The sequence below is a fragment of the Paramormyrops kingsleyae genome, chromosome 8 (assembly GCF_048594095.1).
Source record: "Paramormyrops kingsleyae isolate MSU_618 chromosome 8, PKINGS_0.4, whole genome shotgun sequence".
NCBI lineage: Eukaryota > Metazoa > Chordata > Actinopteri > Osteoglossiformes > Mormyridae > Paramormyrops > Paramormyrops kingsleyae.
The window spans coordinates 25,876,469-25,895,297 of record NC_132804.1 but is presented as its reverse complement, the minus strand read 5'-3'; the positions used below and the strand labels follow the sequence as shown (position 1 = coordinate 25,895,297).

The following is an 18,829-nucleotide window of genomic DNA, read 5'->3' as shown; positions in this document are numbered from 1 at the left end:
TGTGACTTTCAGCTTCTAAAAGAAAATAATAGGTATTATTAGAGCCTCCAGCTGATTCTGGAGGATGCCCTCATTTCATTACTTTGTCCATCCGTCTTCTGCACTGCTTATTCAATGCAGGGTTGTCGTGAGCCTGGAGCGTATCCGCGGAAACACGGGGACACCGCACACAGGATGCTGGTCCGTTACAGGACACACACACACACACACACATACTCAAACAACAGGCAATTTAGTGACACAGAGTCACTTAACTACATGCTTTTGGACTGCAGGAGGAAACCAGGGTACGCAGAGGAAATGCAGACAGGACTCCCAGAGGACGGAAAGCTATGCAAATAGGCACATTCCCAGGGAGGGGCCTAGACCCCCCCCCCCTCCCCCCACCCTGGAGGTATATAAGGCTACTGCACTGTTCACATTATTCCACGTAAACATAATGGTTTTTGAGTATTATTCACATTATGAGGTGAGTTCAGAGACTGATGTGGCTGCATTAGTCAATGCAATCGGGCATCTCAGAACATTGTTGATTGTTTCCCCCGACGACCAAAGCGGCATAAATCTCGAGAACAGACAGGCTTTAAGACTCACCACCAGCTGACCATAGAATTCAGAGATGTCATTCTCCTTGATGTGTGAAACTGGTGCCACAACACCAGGCACAGGGGTTTGTGCCTGTGTCCAGGAGGATGTTGGTTCACATCCTATATGCCAGGGTAATTGAGATCCCGACCTTAAACCCCAGGCCCGATTCCACTGACTAATGAAGGCCATTTATTTTTCTGGCTCTAAACCATATTATGGAGCATTTACAGTTGAGGGTCACTTGAGGTAATTCTATCTCCATTACATTCTTCAATGTACAGAGAACAAGTAGGAATGAAGATCAGGAACATATGGAATAGGCTGTTTATGATCCACAGTCTATATGGCAAGCTGTTAGTGACATTTTAAAACATGAGGTGTGATGTGACAGTGGTAAATGAGAATGTATACCTGGTCATTTGGTTTTTAATTAAATTATTTTGCTGAATAAAGGGTACAAGCTCGATATGATATTTTTTAGTGCCTTCATGGGCTGGTCAAACTCATTTCTCTCTATCCCTATCATTAGCATTTTCCTCTGACTTGAATGTTGTTTTCAAACTTCGGCATGCTTTATTTATGTCAGTCTTTGCCACGTTGAGTTTCATGTGATTCCAAATGTACTAAAAAGCGCGCTGTAATCTGTGAGCTCACTGCCATCCCAAACCCAGGACTGTTTGTGATGCGAGTCTGTTGGCTGGTCGGCATCCTGCCACTGAGCAGAGTGACATGAATTACATCAGTCAGAGAGGGGACACCCTGCCCTTTGATGTCATTGGTGGGAACACTTCACAGTGTGCTTTCACTTAGGGACAAACCTGAGACAGAAACCTACCCCAGATGGGATGATGGTCCATTAAAGGCTCACACACATACGCAGATATATTAGAAACACAAATTCACCAAATTGCTTTTCCCCAAATGCAGGAGGAAAACCCGAGCAAACAGAAACTTGACACACAATCCCAGGACAAGAATATAACCCAGGGCCCTTAGGGTACGAGGCTGTAGGGCTGAACCATTTTGAGTTTTCAGGCCTCTTATTCTAGGTCAGTGTTTCTCAACCCAGTCCTTGGAGACCCCCAGACATTCCAGTTTTTGCTCCTTCACAGCTCCTAGCACCAGGTATTCAGTGTCCTTCATTGGCCGGGAGCTGAGAGGGAGCGAAACAATGGACCATCTCGGGGTGCCTAAAGACTGGGTTGGGAAACACCATTTTAGGCAAATTACATTTAATGAACATGAAATGCAAGACTGACCCAGATTGGACTTGAACCCACAACCCTTCAATACTACAGGCTGATGGCTTATCCATTAGGACACACAACCCCACCAGCACAACGACCTATGAAAACACACTATCAGGTCTGCAAAATCTCTCTGATATGATGCCTTTACTAAAAATGCATGCTGTGATCCATGTAACTGTGTACACGTGGGCTTACTTCATGGGCAGTTAGTTTATCTTCACAGACAATGCCACAAGTCTTAAGCAATCGCCTCGTCCACTTTTCTATTCATACCTACTTTATTAGCGACTGGTGTACGGTAAGGTTACTAAAGGTTTGTTATTTACCAAAATGGAAAAATGGTTACATTTATACATAGGTGATGTGTGGCACTGTGGGTTTGAACACTGTGTCCATGATTGGAAGGTTTTTGGTTTGAATCCCAGGTCCAGCAGACTGATACTGCTTTGGGCCCTTGAGCAAAGCCCTTAATTCCAGACTGCTCACGGGGTACCTGTAAATGGCTGACCCTCTGCTCATACCCCAGGCTTCACTCTCATCTGTGTGTGTGCATGCCTACAAGATGGACTATGTGAAAAGAAGCATTCCAATGTACTTGTACAATTGGCAAATAACGTGTTATTTAAAGAAAGTTGAACTTCACATCTGTAACATCCCATCCTGCACATTTAGTCCAATACAGTGAAGCTCATAACTTGTCTAGTGGCCTATCCATAATTCACACCAAATCTTCCTGTCTCTCTCTCTGCCTGTCTCTCTCTCTCTGCCTGTCTGTCTCTCCGTCTGTCTGCCTGTCTCTCTCTGCCTGTCTCTCTGTCTGTCTGTCTGTCTCTCTGTGTGCCTGCCTTCCCAGGTCCCGTATCACATCAGCCTCCCCTGCTTCATCTTATGACTCTCCCTCTTTCAGTTTTACTTTCACTTCAGAACACAGGAAACCAGACATTTAAAAGCAGGGAGGCAAATCGGAAATTTGACATTTCCCCAGAGCCTAGCATGCAAATCTGGGCAGTGTATGTTCACACCCACGTGTTTGTCTGGATATTTTGCACTATCACCATGCCTGCTTATGAGCTCTCTAAGAAACTTGCACTACATAAACACTGTATAAGTCAGTGCTTCTTGCTTACAGCAACATCCCATTCTTGCCATGAAGTTTCAGCTTTTGGATGTGTATTCTTTCTGTGTATTCCTGTGGTTCAGATATAGCTTACTTTGTGGGGACCAAATGTCCCCGCAACGTGACGAATACTGGTTTTTATGACCTTATGGGGATCAGTTTCCTGAAAATCCGTGACTGCAATCAAAAAACTAAAAATGCAAAAACTCTTGTATTTTGTTTGGTTACATATGGTTATGGTTAGGGCTGGGTAGGGGTTTAGGTTGTCATAGTTAACATTAGCATTTTCCTATAGAAATGAATGAGTGGTCCTCACAAAGGTATGATTACAGGTCTGTGTGTGCTTGTGTGTGTATGCGTTTGTGTGTCTGTGTATTTGTGTGGCGATTAAAGCCTGTATTTCCTCATTTGTCCATCCTTCCATTTTACTTCTTTTTATATTTTTGTTTCTACTGCTTTTTATTTTGTTTCTCGCTGCTGTGTGTTTCAAAAGATGGCGGTTGTATTTTGTGTTTCAGCGGCAGGCTATTTGCCTAACCAATCGACAGCAAATACGTTTGCAAGTCCCACCCCAAAGTACCGAAATACCAAAGAAGTACCCCAGCTGGCACATTCGGTACTGGAACTTTCGGTACTGGTACTTGACCGGAAGTCATTGTAAAAGCGAAAGTACCGAAAGTACCATACTTTGTGTGGTGGAAAAGCGCCCTATGTGTGTGTCTGTATGTATATGTGTGTGTCTGTATGTATATGTGTGTGTCTGTGTATGTGAGACTCCTCCATGTGACTCCTTTCAGGCACCTGGAACACTGCTGCGGTCTCACTTTGTCTCCACGCCTCTGTTCTGTCACCTAGAAGACCGTGCCGTTCCGGGAAGAGACTGAGAGATGAAGCTAGAGAGAGCCTGAGCTTCATGTAGCAGCTGCATGACTCATGCTACATGTAGCTGCAACTCAATTCCCACCCCCTCACCCCCTACTCCCCAGTGATTAAATGTACGGCACGGGCTCCCGGTCGAGAGCCTAGGTACAGTAGCTTCACTGACAAGCACAAATCAAATTGGCCCCCAGACGTTCCATTCGTGATTTTCCTTTCGCCAAAACAGTCATGAGAGGATCTGAGATTTTCTGTTTTCTTTTTTCTTCATTTAAATACTTTCGCTCGGAGATGTATGAGTCAGCCGCTGGGGCTTCCTGTGGCAGAGCTGCTGTTGTTTCAGAGCTGCGGGACCTTAGTGGAGAGGGGGGCACTTCTGGGCACTCTTTGGCTGTCTGGCCGTGACAGGAGCTGTTGTGACTTGGCACTTCAGTGGCAGCACTGTTCAGGCAACGTGCTGCCGATGGAGGCGGGGGGGGGGGGTGGTGGTGTAACTGTAAGGAGACTGACCCTGCGATCTGTTCGAGGGACTAGAGAGACCAGCTCATCATGGGAAACTCTAAACACCAGGCTTTCTTGTCAGCTCGGCTGGCCTTTTTTCTGTCTCTCGTTCTCACAGTGAAAACTGTGTAAAAACCCCCGACTACTGCAGATGCCATGCACAGTTTTTCTTTTAATTCTGATTCAACTGGATGGGCCTTAAATTTCAGTTTCCCCTGACCAGGTTCTTAAAGGAAAAGCTCTGTAAACGAAAGAGACACCTCACTCAAAGCAAAACAAAAATGAGGTCCAGCAAAACGTTTTCAAAAATGAGTCAGGGAGGTATTGCCAGCTCAGAACTACTTTTGCAGTTCAGTGTTTCACATCTAAACTGTGTTTATCTGTTCTCTTTCTAAGTAGATCATTTGCATTGCAACAGGGTGATTTGCTTCTCAAAAGGCCTATTGCATTTCCTTTTTCCCCTTTACTAAAATGCTGACCAATTCAGGAGTGTGCCACAGCACACTGTAGCACTTATAAACAATCCTTTAATCCGATTCTCCCAGTTTGTCTTTTTCATGATCTGAAACAGCGATAATAGAGATAAGTAAATTGCACAGAGGTAATATATTTGTCTGGCAAATTGACCTGTGAAAACTGATCATTTTCACGGTACAGCGACACAAATAGTAAATGTTATACAGTTCAATTATAGCAAATTCTTTTTTTGATGTGTGTTAGTGTTTCCAGACTTTTGCCTAGTTTCCTCCAGCAGTTTGTAAAATTCTTGGCTGTCCAAGTCACTCCACTGTGACCCAGCGGAGTGCCCTGGAGGAAGGGTACCGGGATACGTGCTTCGCTGTTTGCCAGCTGGCTCGCTTTGTTTGCGTGCTGCAGAATAACCCATGTGTCCTTCACGACCCATCGGCAGAAACCTGCGGGGCTTTCAGAGGTCTGTAGGAGGCCTCCAAGATGCCCGACCAAATCAAACACGAGGTGGAAGCCAATCTCATCACAGCTGGGCGGATGGAAGAACTTCTCCCACGGCAAAACACTGGGAAGAAATTATATTATATTATATACTTACATTGATTGGCAGCCATTACAGCCATATTGTCCTCTCTTTGGGGGGCAGGCATTGTTTTGGGTTACACCTCTGCACCTGGGATTGGACGGATGAGCCTCAGGAATATAGTCACATATCCCTTGGGCCCTTAACCCCCCCCCCAAAAAAAATGATGGGATATGTGACGAGAAGCATTTCAATGTACCTGTACTTGTGCAAATGGCAAATAAAGCATCCTCTCTTTTCAGCGAGCTATGATCTATATATTTCAAAATTCCACCTAGATCAGTGGTCTCAAACTCCAGTCCTGCACATTTTTGGGTTTCCCCTCATTTAACACACCTGATTTAACTCCTTGTGCTAATTACCACACAGCTGTTGAGCTGAATCACTTGTAATGGAACAGGGAAAGAACTAAGCTACACAGGGCTCCGGTCCTCCAGGACTGGAGTTTGAGACCCCTGACCTAGATGAATGTGGATCCTGTTAAACTTAGGGCATGAGTTACTGAGTACGGCCACGGGGCTCGCAGGCGGTGCGGGAGTAAGATTAATTGGGAATTATAGTTTTCATCAGGAATGATGTTGGGTACCCAGCAGTTTCAACCAACAGATAAGCCTGAAGTAGCCAATGCTGACTTGAGAAGCCATCCAGAACATGCAATTTTTTCAATTTCCTAATGTGTAACTGTAGATTAATGATATCTTACCCCAAACAAACAAATATGACAAACTGTGAAATGTGGAGTGAGTAATTTGTAAGTGTCTGATATGTGAAGTCAGAACAGGAATGTTTAAATATGAATCGAACAGGACCGCTGCCAGGTAATGACCGAAATCCATGGAAATAAATATTAGCAACTCAACCCTGTGTACTTTTAGGGGGGTTGCTAGACAAGCCCCTCCCTCCCCATTCACCAAACGCCCCTCTGAATCCATCTGACCCTATAAGTAACTTAAACAAGATATTTAAGCTAACATGGGCCAGATGAGCTTCATTAACTGGCTTATGTATAGACCCAGGGATGTTGATCACTCACCATGGCAACATCAGAGATCAGCAAATCCCCATGATGAGCCATTACAGAGCCTTTCGCGGGAACATGTTTGCACAATTAGCGTTGCAGTCATTCCCCAGTAGAAGGCCAGGTGACTGTGGAGAAGGTGTGTTCTCCACACACCAAGCTGGACTCAGAGCAGCTACCGCGGAGGCATAAGGCAGAGACACCGGCTATCGAGCCACCGTGACACCTTTGGATGAGTTGCATCACGGACTTCAATGATGTTTTTTTAAATAAACTTGCAGGGCTGACAATAATAGCTCTGTATTGTCCTCTTACTCACTATTAATCGACTAGAAATAATTGAAAACATTCCACGTAATCAAATAAATAAATAAATCCATCTTAGACAAATATCTCTGTCTTAGGAGCTATATGTACTGATTTATTTATTATAGAATATGTCTACTGGTATTATGTTGTATAGTAAATGGGTTGGTAGCACTTTACTTAAAACATCATATATACCTACGTAATGCATTATAATGCATTCATAAAATATAGATATGGCTATAACTACTTATAGAAAGGCTTATTATAGCTATGTTTATTATGCATTATGAATGCTCTATGGAACTCATCTATAATGTGCTATAGATACTTTCATAATGCATTATAATGGCTTCTATAGTATCTATGGTGTATCTATAGTGCATTATGATTACTGCTTTAAGTGAAGTGTTACCAATGGGTTTTATTCACGTTCGAACAGATCAAACACAAGATGGTGTGTCTGAGGATGCTGACTTTTTAAAATGACACATGAATTAAGCACTTGGTTTTGTGGGATCCAGCGCTTCGATTGAGGAATGTGTCCGCTAAGATATCGACGATCAGTTTTAAAACCATCTCCTTTTTGACAGCGCCACCGGCAGAAGTCTTCTACTCAGTTCTGCCATTCTGGGGCCTTTTTCAATACCGTGAGAGACCCGTGAAGATGTCATTAAGCCCCCGAGAGTGTGAGGGACAAGCATTTCTGTCACTTCTGTTTGCCTGAGGAACATACCACTGTCTGCGCAACTGATTTTTAAGTAAAATGCTGTTTTATGACAGTAATTTTTGTGTGTAAACAAAATAAGGAAAGAACGGGCTGTTCATTTGCGGGGTTTCATTTATTATGGATCATGGATGTGATCTTTGTTATAGTGAAATACAGAGATTCAGTGAAAATAATTAGTTCAGTCATCTAGTGTTGACTTGTGTCATGGTTAAAGCTGTATTTTTGGGGATGTACGTGTGTTTTCTCATGCTGTTTGAGTTTCGTCTTGTGCGTTGAGTATTCACCTTGCTATTGGTCTTGCTTGTTGTTGTTGTTTTTTTTTTTTACTTTACTCGATATTAATCTGGCCTTAAACTACTTATGTAATAGGCAGAGAGATCATTTTTCAAGAAATTATTCAAGCCAGTCATTTCCTGCCATCTGCTGTTTAATTGGACTCCGATTGGGCCGGTTTCTGTCCACAGACCGCAGGGCCTGAGATGCTGGACTCCCATTTGGTGCCTGTTGCTTACTTGTGGAATAGCCTCACTGTGCACCAATGAACTATATCTGACATTAGAATTTGAGTTTTTGGCCCACAGAAACAGATAATGCCCCTTGGTGCCAAAGTACCTGCGCCCCCTAGTGCCTGGTATCTGCAAACACAGCACTGGGCTCTGCCTCAGTCTCCTTAAGTCATTGCCTCATGCTGGGTGCCTGCTCTTAATCTTTGCTACCCTAAGCTGGTCTAGACTTACGCAGTTTTTTTTTTAACGTGGTGCAGTTGGGCAAAAGACTTGGGTTGAAACAGGAAGTTCAGACTGGTGGCTGATATTCTGCAGACAGGAAGTGTTATACCTGATTGGATTTTTACACATGCTATACCGTTACAGGCTGCCTTGCCTCCTTTATGTTTCGCGTATTCCCCGCCGTAAGGGGGGAAAGTGGATGATTCCAAGGGCCCCTGATTGACAGGGCCCCTAAACATTTTCAAACATAACTAGACTGGTCTGGGTTGAGGACTCAAAATAACACGCTTTCATGGGGCCCAAAATCTCCAGCAGTGCCCCTGGTCGCAGATGTCATTACCCATTTAGCTCCGATTCATTCATAATGACAGCCTGTATACAGGGGATATTTTTAGGGAATGTAAACGGCAAACGTTATGTTTGTCAGCTGCGGGAGGAAGTGCATGTACCCAAAGGGAAGCCACATGAAGGCAGGCGGCAAGCGCAGGCCCTGTGTGCACAGAGGATCTGGTCACTTCTACATCACAGCCAATTTTCCATTTAAATAGTGAAGTTTGGCAGTACGGCACCTTGCTGCACCTCAGAGCAGCTGACGGGGACCTTCGACTGCCTGGCATTTAGAACCGGATGGGGTGAACCTACCCCTAGCAAGACACAACAATACTGGGTCAGTATATCCCCGCGAGTCAGTCCTCCTCAGAACAGTCGTCTATGTTCCCGGTGCCGTTTAGCCTGGCTGTTATGGCTCATTAATTAGTGAAAATACATCAGCCTCACGGGCAAATGAAGGACTTCCCGTGAGCTGATGGGAGAGGGGGAAGAGTGATTAAATACGAATTGTTTCTTTAAAACCAGATCTTCTAAGCACGGGCCAAAGTGATTGGCTTGTCCCAGCCGCGCTGCCAGTACTACAGTGAAGCTTGAGGCTTTGGCTATGCTGACAGTAGCTTGCTGAGTTTTATACACACACATTCCAGAGGAATCTCAGGATGGCGTGCCTGAGGACTTCATGATATATTATTACTATTTTTATTTTAAAATGCAAGTGTCTTTGGAATAATGTGGCACAACAAATGTTAGGCATTAGAGGCCAGCATTTATTATTGTCAAATTGTTCCTTTTAAAGCAGGATCCCTTATTATTGTCAAATTGTGCCCAACCCCCCCCCCCCCCCCCCCCCGAGTCATGAACGACAGAAACATAACTAGAGAAATATCCCAGATCTATGTAATCACTGGTTAAGCACTTAAGCTCTGATTCCTTGTGTCAAGGTCCGGTCCTGACGCATGCAGTTATGACCTTCACATGCAGTCGGATGTTTGCCGTGAGCCGTAATTTGAATGGATGTCATCCACGTCCCTAATGCTGCGCAACACTGGCCGGCCGAGGCGGGAGAGGGAGGATTCTAGGTAGAACACACGGATGGATGGTACCCATTCACTCTCATTGTGGAGCTCGCAATTGGCTCCGTAGCCTAGCAACACAAACGATGACATTCCACCCATTGCGATGCGACAGAGTTCCAGAATACCTGATACTGCAACCAGTTCCTGTTTGTGAATAAAACCTTAGGAGCCATAACCCGAAATGCACTACAGAGAGGGAAGAGGGCTCACTGGACACCAGAGGCTTGAGGTTAAATATGGATGCTAGTAGTTTTTTCTTGCTTCCACCAGATAGGGACTGACTTCAGTCTCACGTGATATCGGCGTCTTTTTGGCACATTCCTGTGGCACAAAAATCACAATAGCAGGTCCTTTTTTCATTGTTTATGCCCCACTCTGAGACACACTGAGCAGAGAGTTCCAGAGTTTAATCTACTTAGGTTTCAGGAGGCCACTCAGAGCCTAGCTGAATACTACCGACCGCCCAAAACTAAAGCTCAGTCGCCCATCTGGGCTTGTGGTCTGCGCAGAAGACTTGGCACAAATGCCACAGCTGCGAGCGCTGATAATGCTGCTGGCGGGTATCGCCGTCACTGTTCCGTTACTGCTCCACAGCCACACAATCGCCACACAAACCAGTGCCAGCTGTAGCCTTGGGTCCACTGAAGGGATCGCGCCCGACCAGGAGCTGATGGCTGTATAGCCCCCTACAAACATGAACAAATGGAGTGATTAGCCCCAAAGGGAGAGCGGAGAAACTTCTGGAATTTGGTAACAAAAATGCATACAGATCCACTGCAGGGCTTAAACCTTAACTAAATGTGTCTTAATTTTCATTACCGGGGCTGAGTACCCATCCATCCATTTCCCGAAACCACTTGTCCTATTCAGGGTTGCAGAACCTATGGGCACAAGGCAGGGAACAACCCTGGATGGGGTGCCAACCCAACACAGGGCACACAAACACAACTGCAGACAATTTGGTAACTCAAATTAGCCTCAGCATGTTTTTGGACTGTGGGGGGAACCAGAATACCTGGAGGAAACCCCACAACAACACAGGAAGAACATGCGAACTCCACACCTAAAATCCCGATGGGGACTCAAACCCTGGTCCCAGAGGAGTGAGGTGACAGAACTAACCACTGTGTCACTGTGACACCCTAGAGCTGGGTACCCAAAAAATAAAAAAATTGTCTTTCAAGGTCACTCAGCTAGTTCAGCGGCTATAATTCTGACAAGTTAATGAATATGAATTACAACTATTTTTCATGTAGGAAAATACAAAGTCACTAGAAAAAAATCCATCTATACTCAAGATTCCCTTAAATTCCCTTGCACATAGAAGTTATTTCGGGCCTTTAGCAACTGTTACATAAAACGATTCTAATTTATGCGCATTTTTTACAGAGAGTCACTTGGATGACTGAAATACATTCATGCAAATAAAACTGAAATTAGCTCACATCAGGAATGCCAAGAGCTGAGAAGATTATGGGTTGTAAAGGGTAATTAGCTACTGATTTCATGCCAGTTGTACTAAAGTCAATTCAGTTTTAAAAACTTAAGAGTATCAAGCCTATCTTAGGCGATGGATCGCTAGAGGTTACGTTATGCTTTGATTGTGTATGTGGGTGTGGGAACCTGAGTCAGGGGACAGGGGCTCTCAGGGGCCACATCCTGCACTGGGTGTCCCTCTCTCACCTGTGTTTGTTCCATCACAGCAGAGGATGGTTCTAGCACAAACCCCAGTGGGCCTCATTTGATTATTTGCTAAGGGGGAAACATGTTTAAAGGTGCCTTGTAGAACTGGGAGGCCTCTGGCAGGTAAGAATAGCATAATGGAAAGAACACACACAGCCCCAGAGAAGCATTTATACAGTCATACCACACCATGGCAACTGCTTTGGTGAGGGGGGGAAAGGGATTTAATAAGAGGAGCAAAGGAAAAGTTTTCAGGTTGAGTGTGGCCTGACGACTGGTGAGCCATGTGCCGATTTAACTGTGTCCAAGGTGAAGCACCTCGGTCGCCAGGTGCAATTTTGATCCCGCTAGGTAGGAGGCGATGTTCTGGTTCACCTGTACTGAGGGAGCAACATGGTTTTATAATCATCAGTCTCGGTAACAGAGCAAATATAGATGTATGTGTAGTTTTCTGCCAGTTACTTTATAGTATTAATGGCTACTATTTTAACGTTTAAAGCCTAGTAACTACATTAAATGATATTATGGAGGTGTGGCTTAATTCCTAGGTGGCTCAGTGGGTTACACTGCTGCCTCACATCTGCAGGGTCATGCATTTGGATCCTGCCCCCCTTGGTCTGGCTAATCAGTGTTTCTGCATTGCCTGGAGTATCCATGTGCTCATTGAATTCCAGGCATCTGCTCCAGCATGTTCCCCTGGCCTGTGCTTCCTGGGAGAGGCTCCAAGTGACGCTGGTCACAACAAGCAGGAGGAAGATGGCTTTCTAACGTAAAGACCTGGCAAATAAGCCAGGATAAAGCCATTTTTATCTGCAGTAAATTTCTTGGTTTTTGGCTTTGACTCGCATGATTCACCTGACGTGATCTGTTTCGATTGCCGTGCTGTTCCTCCTACCAGGGGCACACTGGCATAACACTAATATTCTATGTTAAATGTGGGGGGGTCCAAACGAATAATTATGAAATGTGAGGGGGGGACATCAATGCCTCCTATGTACACTCACCTAAAGGATTATTAAGAACACCTGTTCAATTTCTCATTAATGCAATTATCTAATCAACCAATCACATGGCAGTTGCTTCAATGCATTTAGGGGTGTGGTCCTGGTCAAGACAATCTCCTGAACTCCAAACTGAATGTCAGAATGGGACAGAAAGGTGATTTAAGCAATTTTGAGCGTGGCATGGTTGTTGGTGCCAGACGGGCCGGTCTGAGTATTTCACAATCTGCTCAGTTACTGGGATTTTCACGCACAACCATTTCTAGAGTTTACAAAGAATGGTGTGCAAAGGGAAAAACATCCAGTATGCGGCAGTCCTGTGGGCGAAAATGCCTTGTTGATGCTAGAGGTCAGAGGAGACTGATTCAAGCTGATAGAAGAGCAACTTTGACTGAAATAACCACTCGTTACAACCGAGGTATGCAGCAAAGCATTTGTGAAGCCACAACACGCACAACCTTGAGGCGGATGGGCTACAACAGCAGAAGACCCCACCGGGTACCACTCATCTCCACTACAAATAGGAAAAAGAGGCTACAATTTGCACGAGCTCACCAAAATTGGACAGTTGAAGACTGGAAAAATGTTGCCTGGTCTGATGAGTCTCGATTTCTGTTGAGACATTCAAATGGTAGAGCCAGAATTTGGCGTAAACAGAATGAGAACATGGATCCATCATGCCTTGTTACCACTGTGCAGGCTGGTGGTGGTGGTGTAATGGTGTGGGGGATGTTTTCTTGGCACACTTTAGGCCCCTTAGTGCCAATTGGACATCGTTTAAATGCCACGGCCTACCTGAGCATTATTTCTGACCATGTCCATCCCTTTATGACCACCATGTACCCATCCTCTGATGGCTACTTCCAGCAGGATAATGCACCATGTCACAAAGCTCGAATCATTTCAAATTGGTTTCTTGAACATGACAATGAGTTCACTGTACTAAAATGGCCCCCACAGTCACCAGATCTCAACCCAATAGAGCATCTTCGGGATGTGGTGGAACGGGAGCTTCGTGCGCTGGATGTGCATCCCACAAATCTCCATCAACTGCAAGATGCTATCCTATCAATATGGGCCAACATTTCTAAAGAATGCTTTCAGCACCTTGTTGAATCAATGCCACGTAGAATTAAGGCAGTTCTGAAGGCGAAAGGGGGTCAAACACCGTATTAGTATGGTGTTCCTAATAATCCTTTAGGTGAGATTATATTGGCTGTGTTATTCAAATCTGATGCGAGCCATTTATTTTTTACAGCAAAGAATTGTGGGAATTTATCATGGATGGGGGAAACAGGACCAAAGCCAAGTCACTAGTAATCATTAAATCAGACAGTTTTTTGGGATAAAAAGAGTGCTCCCCCTCCTGGCAGAGGGCTGCACAGCCTGCCTGGGGACGACATCGTCCATCACAGGGGCGAGCACCCCTGCTCCGTATGGGACTACATGAAGCTCCTCTCTGAGCATGACAGCATAACAGACGTTTTTATTTCGCCACAGGTCCCTCACGCATCTCGCCGGCGGCCCGCCGGAGCTTGCCGTCTGAGGTTCCGGTCGCATGAATCTGTCCTGCCGGTGCTCTTAGGTTTCTGCCCCATTTAATTTTAAGCCGTCTCTTTAGAACCGGCTGACAGAGGGACAGGAAATGGGTTTGGCGATCGATACGGCTGTTCCTGGGCCCGCAGTCATGTCCCGTCCTCTCCGGCTGCTCGTTTTCCCCTTTCAGGGTCACGCCCTCCTTCTTCCCTTAATTTTTCTCTGTTTCCCCCACCCTACCCTGTAGTGTGTTTCACTGGGTTCGGATGCTGTGCCTGTGATCAGAAGGCCGGCAGTTTAAATCCTGCACTCAGTATTCTCACTGTGGGGCCCTTAAGCGAGAGCCCTGACTGCAGTTGCTTCAGGGACTATCTGACTTGCTTTTTCAGTTGTATATTGCTTTGGATAAAAGCATCTGCTAAGTAAGTAAACATGCATCCAAAAAGCTCCTCATGAAACACTCGTGCTGCTCCACCGCTTATCACAGCTTCAGCCTGGCCTGCTCTTTTCAGCCTTTTCAGCTTCTGTTTCGACCGTTCAGGGTTCCCCTTTTATTTTGCATGTTTGTATGTTGGGAAACACAGTGGCTCAGTGGGCAGCATTGTAGCTTTATGGTTCCTGGTTTTGTGTTTTCATAGTCTCCATTTATTTGCATGGCTTTCCTCCCGCAGATCAAAAACATCCGGTTAGGTGAACTGGCTTCTCCAGCTCGCTCATAGTGTGTGATTGTGTCGGCCTGGCGTCACATCTAGGGTGTCCTGTGCGGTTTGGGATAGGATCCAAGCTCACTGCGTCCATGTCCTAGATAAGCTGCACAAAATGGTAGATGAATGATTATTTATAGCTGCAGAATTTCCAGATTGTATTCAGTCCCCCTTATCCCATATAGGGACATGGTGAGCCTAGAGTCTGTCCCAGGAAATGCAGGATACACTGGACGGCATGCCAGTCCATCGCGGCCACACTCTCGGGGGAGTCCGGAGGCACCAGTCCATCTAACAGCATGTTTTTGAACTGCAATCTGCACAAACGCAGGGGCCACATGCAAACTCCATGTGCACAGAGCCGGAAGAGGGAATCGAACCCTTAACCCTGACAACCACCAAGCCACTATGCTGTCAATGCAATAATAACTAGCCACATAAATATAAGCCGCAACCAACAGTAGTTTCAACAAAGAATATATAAAGAATATATTTTCTGAGCCAGTACAGCTCATCCAGGATACAAAAATAAGAGCTGTGATTCAGCTAAGAATATTCTGCTGTGCTAGTCGGGGTTTCTGAGGGAATGCGACTATTGAAAGTGTTTTATGCCTCGTTCAAAGCCAAGCGCTTATGAAACGTATAAGCTGTTGGATGTAGATAAGAGCAACAGTAAAAAATTTTAAAAGACAATAAATGAGCCTAAAAATACTCAGAGTCAGCTTAAGTAATTGTTGGATTTTAGCTGTGGCACCAGGAGTGATGAGCAATTGCATCACTTTCTTATTGTCGCGCTGTTATTTTTACACTTAGTCATTATAGCTGCGTGGGCAAACATTCACGGTAGTGATGGGAGATTGGCTTAGTACAGTGAGGTATCAGCTGTCAATCACAAACTGGTTCAACCCCCTGGTGTCCAGTGAAGCAAGCAGTGTGAAGCAAATTTGCCTCATCATATATTACACAAATTACGGTAACTAATAATCATCATCGATTCACACTTCTGACGATGCACTTGGTCACAGTGATTGCAGCTGGGATTGTAGGATGTTTTGGATCTACGTCTAATCATACACCCTTGCCCAGGTGACCCAGTCAGGGATGATCATACCTCAGCTTGTGTCCATGCTGCATGTGTGACTGGCTCACTTTATTCACAGTCATCTTGATAGCCAATGCTAATTAGGCACAAGCAATTGAAAGTGTCCCCCTTATGATATACCAAGTGACCTTTTTAGATAACCAATGATCATGCAGGAATTTCCCCCTGCCCTTCAATCTCGAAAATTTACCAAGCCCCCCCACACCGGCCAGCAAAAATGTACAGGTTGCCCGTACCCATATTAGATTAGTTCGTCTGTGATTGGTTTGTTTCCTTGATTGAAAGATTCATCCAGCTGTTCCATAATAACATTAGTGACACATGCATGATTATAGGAGACTGACCAATCAGCACACAGCAAAAACTTAGTGCTTAATGAAATCCTGGCCCTTTTAATTTAAATCCTGTACTTGCTCAAAGTGTCGTCCTCCCTGATGTGGATTATCAGGTTGCCCTATAAATGCACCTAAAAGTATAGTGTAGAGCTGAGTTCGGCAATTAGTTTCAAACCACGGGCAAATAAGAATATATACTTTTTGGTGTGTCACAATATGTGGATAATTTATGATAATAGACACGTTTTATATGTTATCAGTAGACTTTTGTTTATGCCAGGGGTGGGGAATCTGTTCCATAGAAGGCCGGTATGGGTGCAGGTTTTTGGTATGGCCTCTCAATCAGCCAGTTACAGTGGGTCCCCAGGACTGGAGTTGAGAACCACTGATTTATTATTAGCTGACTGAGAGATCATCCCAAAAACCTGCACCCACACCGGCCCTCCATGGAACAGGTTCCCCACTCCTGCTTTATGCAGACAACGTGGATTTTGAAAACCATCAGTCTGTTGGCTATTTAAAGTTAGAAGTTTTAAACAAGTAAATTCCAAAAGGCTACATATTTGGCATAATGGACCTTGAAGTCAGCGTTGCATGGTAATAAGGAAATCCCGGCTTTCCTTGCCTGTCCTTAAATAAAACATGTTGACACTAGCCAAAATCAGACCTGGAATTAAATTATCATAGGAATGCATTATGTAAATATGTGTTATTTATTAAATCTGATCTAACCACTGACATGCATTTCAGTAATTATGGGAATTGAATGTTAGGGAAGCCCAGTTGTGTTTATAAATAAACTGCTTTACATTACTGGTGCATAAGCCACATTTGTGGCTCTCCAGTGCAATCCAGTTCCTTGTCCAAACATACTGCATATGTCAAGATGCTCAGTGAAATGGGCACGAATAAATGAAGATGCTGAGGCTGTAAGATTTGTGCAGGTGTGTTGCCCAGCAACTTGGGTGCTGATCTTAAAGGAGACTGCTGACCCAGGCTTTACTCTCTGGATGTATTTTTTTGGCCCTGGAGGGCAGGTTTAATATGAGGTTGTACAGTGTTGCTGTGCCAGTGTCTGATGTTGAAGTTTCGGGTTTGAGTCCCGATTCCCAAGATTAGCGGACATTGCTGAAGAATAGCAGTAGTAATATAACCCTCCCCCGGCGCTTCAGCCCCCGGTACGCACTGACGTTATGTGATTAATATCTTACTTGATATCTAATAGCTCATAATTTCGCAGTGAGTATTCACTGAGCAAGCAGTCTGCTACGCCGATTATCTATAAGCCGAGTCGTTTTCGTAATGCTGTTTACGTTTGTTAGAGGCGCAGATACAACAGTAGCCTGTAATTAATGTGGCCTGGCTCTTTCTGTCAAAAGATGTGTTTTGGTTAAACTTCTGTATGCATTAATATTTGAATTGTGATGTCTTTCAGAAGGATAACTATGTTCTTTGAATTTGCTTTTAATTGTTTACTATTTTCTATCTTTTGCTTACCTTGAAGTTGCTTTTAAGTTATTTTATGAGTTTGTGCATAACACCGTTCTTCGACAGGACTAGTTAATTAAACATTATGATTGGATTCATAGGTCTGAGTTCGTTATCGTTATATGGAGATATGCGCTTTATATTGAGGGAGTGGACGTATGACTGAAGAACAGCAATTGCTCGGCTTGTTTCAACGTCAGTGTTTCTGCATGAGCACACTGACACGTTGTGCGTTATTAATGTACTATTGATATGCATATTTTAGTATCCTTGCTGGGTTTTAATGAACCCATTTTGCGCAGGCATCCACATACATAGAAGCGGATTTTTCTTTTTTGTCTTTGGAGGGCCGTGAAGTCAAGTCAAAAAGGCATATTGGCTTGAACTTTAAAAATATGCCTGTATGAGAACGGTGCGTCTAAATTGTGGTTTTCATCAGTTTGAATGTAGCACTTCAAAATGTCTTATTCTTTCACACGCCCAAGACGTGCCGTGACGTTGCCGTCGGTTAACAGTCCGAGGGACGAAGCAAGATAGCCGGATAAATTGTCGGATTTAAGGTAGACTCTGCTAATGTGTAAAATGCATATAAACTGGGGTACCTTAAATCCGACAAGTTATCCTGCTAAGGCAGAAATCGGGCTTCCTGAAAGATGCCCTTACCGGTATACTGTATATATATAGTGACGTATCAGCCCGTCGGTGACACATTCAGTTAAGTACGGTTACCGTGTGACTATTCTCACTGTGTGCTTTAATATTAAACAACTTACCTTTTTATTTTCGAGCAAAATATTCTCGTTTGACCTAATTAAAGCCTTGTAGTGATTGTTGTTATTAATTTTATAATTATTAATTATTATTAGACCTAGCTGTTATTATTGAAACGCCATTGTCTGCCAGTCATGTCATGCTTGGTTATTTATTAATGGTGAAAAGCAGAGATCCACAGCTAGGTAAATTAGCTTCACCGTAGATAAATAGATATATTTTATTGATCCCCAGGGTAACCGGTAAGGTTCCGGGAAAAGTGTGCTGTCGCCTTCGAAGCCAAACGTCAAAATTTGGCCTGATATGTTTATTTCGTTATTCATTTAGCCTTTCTGTCAGTGCCTTGTTTTACTGTTTTTCCAACTCATAACCCTTAGCCTATAGCTGGCATAACGCATGGAGGACGCAGACAACTGTATACTGGTTGTTGATCTAGTTTTTGTCGGATAATCAGAAAACCGTAAAAGAGCTCGAGGTACAAAGGAGCGTCAACGTCAGCCGCCACGCGCACTCCCGCGCGGAAAGGCGCCGTCTGAGCGCCGCGCTGACATGATTAGTCTGCCGTCGCACAAGGTCCACAGTATAGCTCTCCCAGGACTGTACGTATTTCGCTTTACTGTGAAACTTTAGTTTTTATT

The 18,829-nt window shown here is 44.4% G+C and overlaps 1 protein-coding gene across 6 annotated transcripts in view; it reads left to right on the top strand.

The window, feature by feature from the left end:
• Positions 1-18,829, top strand: part of slc4a8 (solute carrier family 4 member 8) — a 45,527-nt gene that overhangs the window by 2,557 nt on the left and 24,141 nt on the right. For 3 of the 6 annotated variants that reach the window (XM_023799590.2, XM_023799591.2, XM_023799587.2), the window contains exon 1: positions 17,941-18,790. The exons of 2 other annotated variants lie outside the window; for them this stretch is intronic. Coding sequence is in view for 1 of the 4 variants with exons in the window: in XM_023799588.2 (XP_023655356.1) it covers positions 17,824-17,832 (9 nt within the window). In the remaining 3 variants the exon portion in view is untranslated. Of the gene's footprint in view, positions 1-17,649; positions 17,833-17,940; positions 18,791-18,829 lie in introns of those variants that run through there. One more of the 6 variants, XM_023799588.2, reaches the window with a different exon arrangement.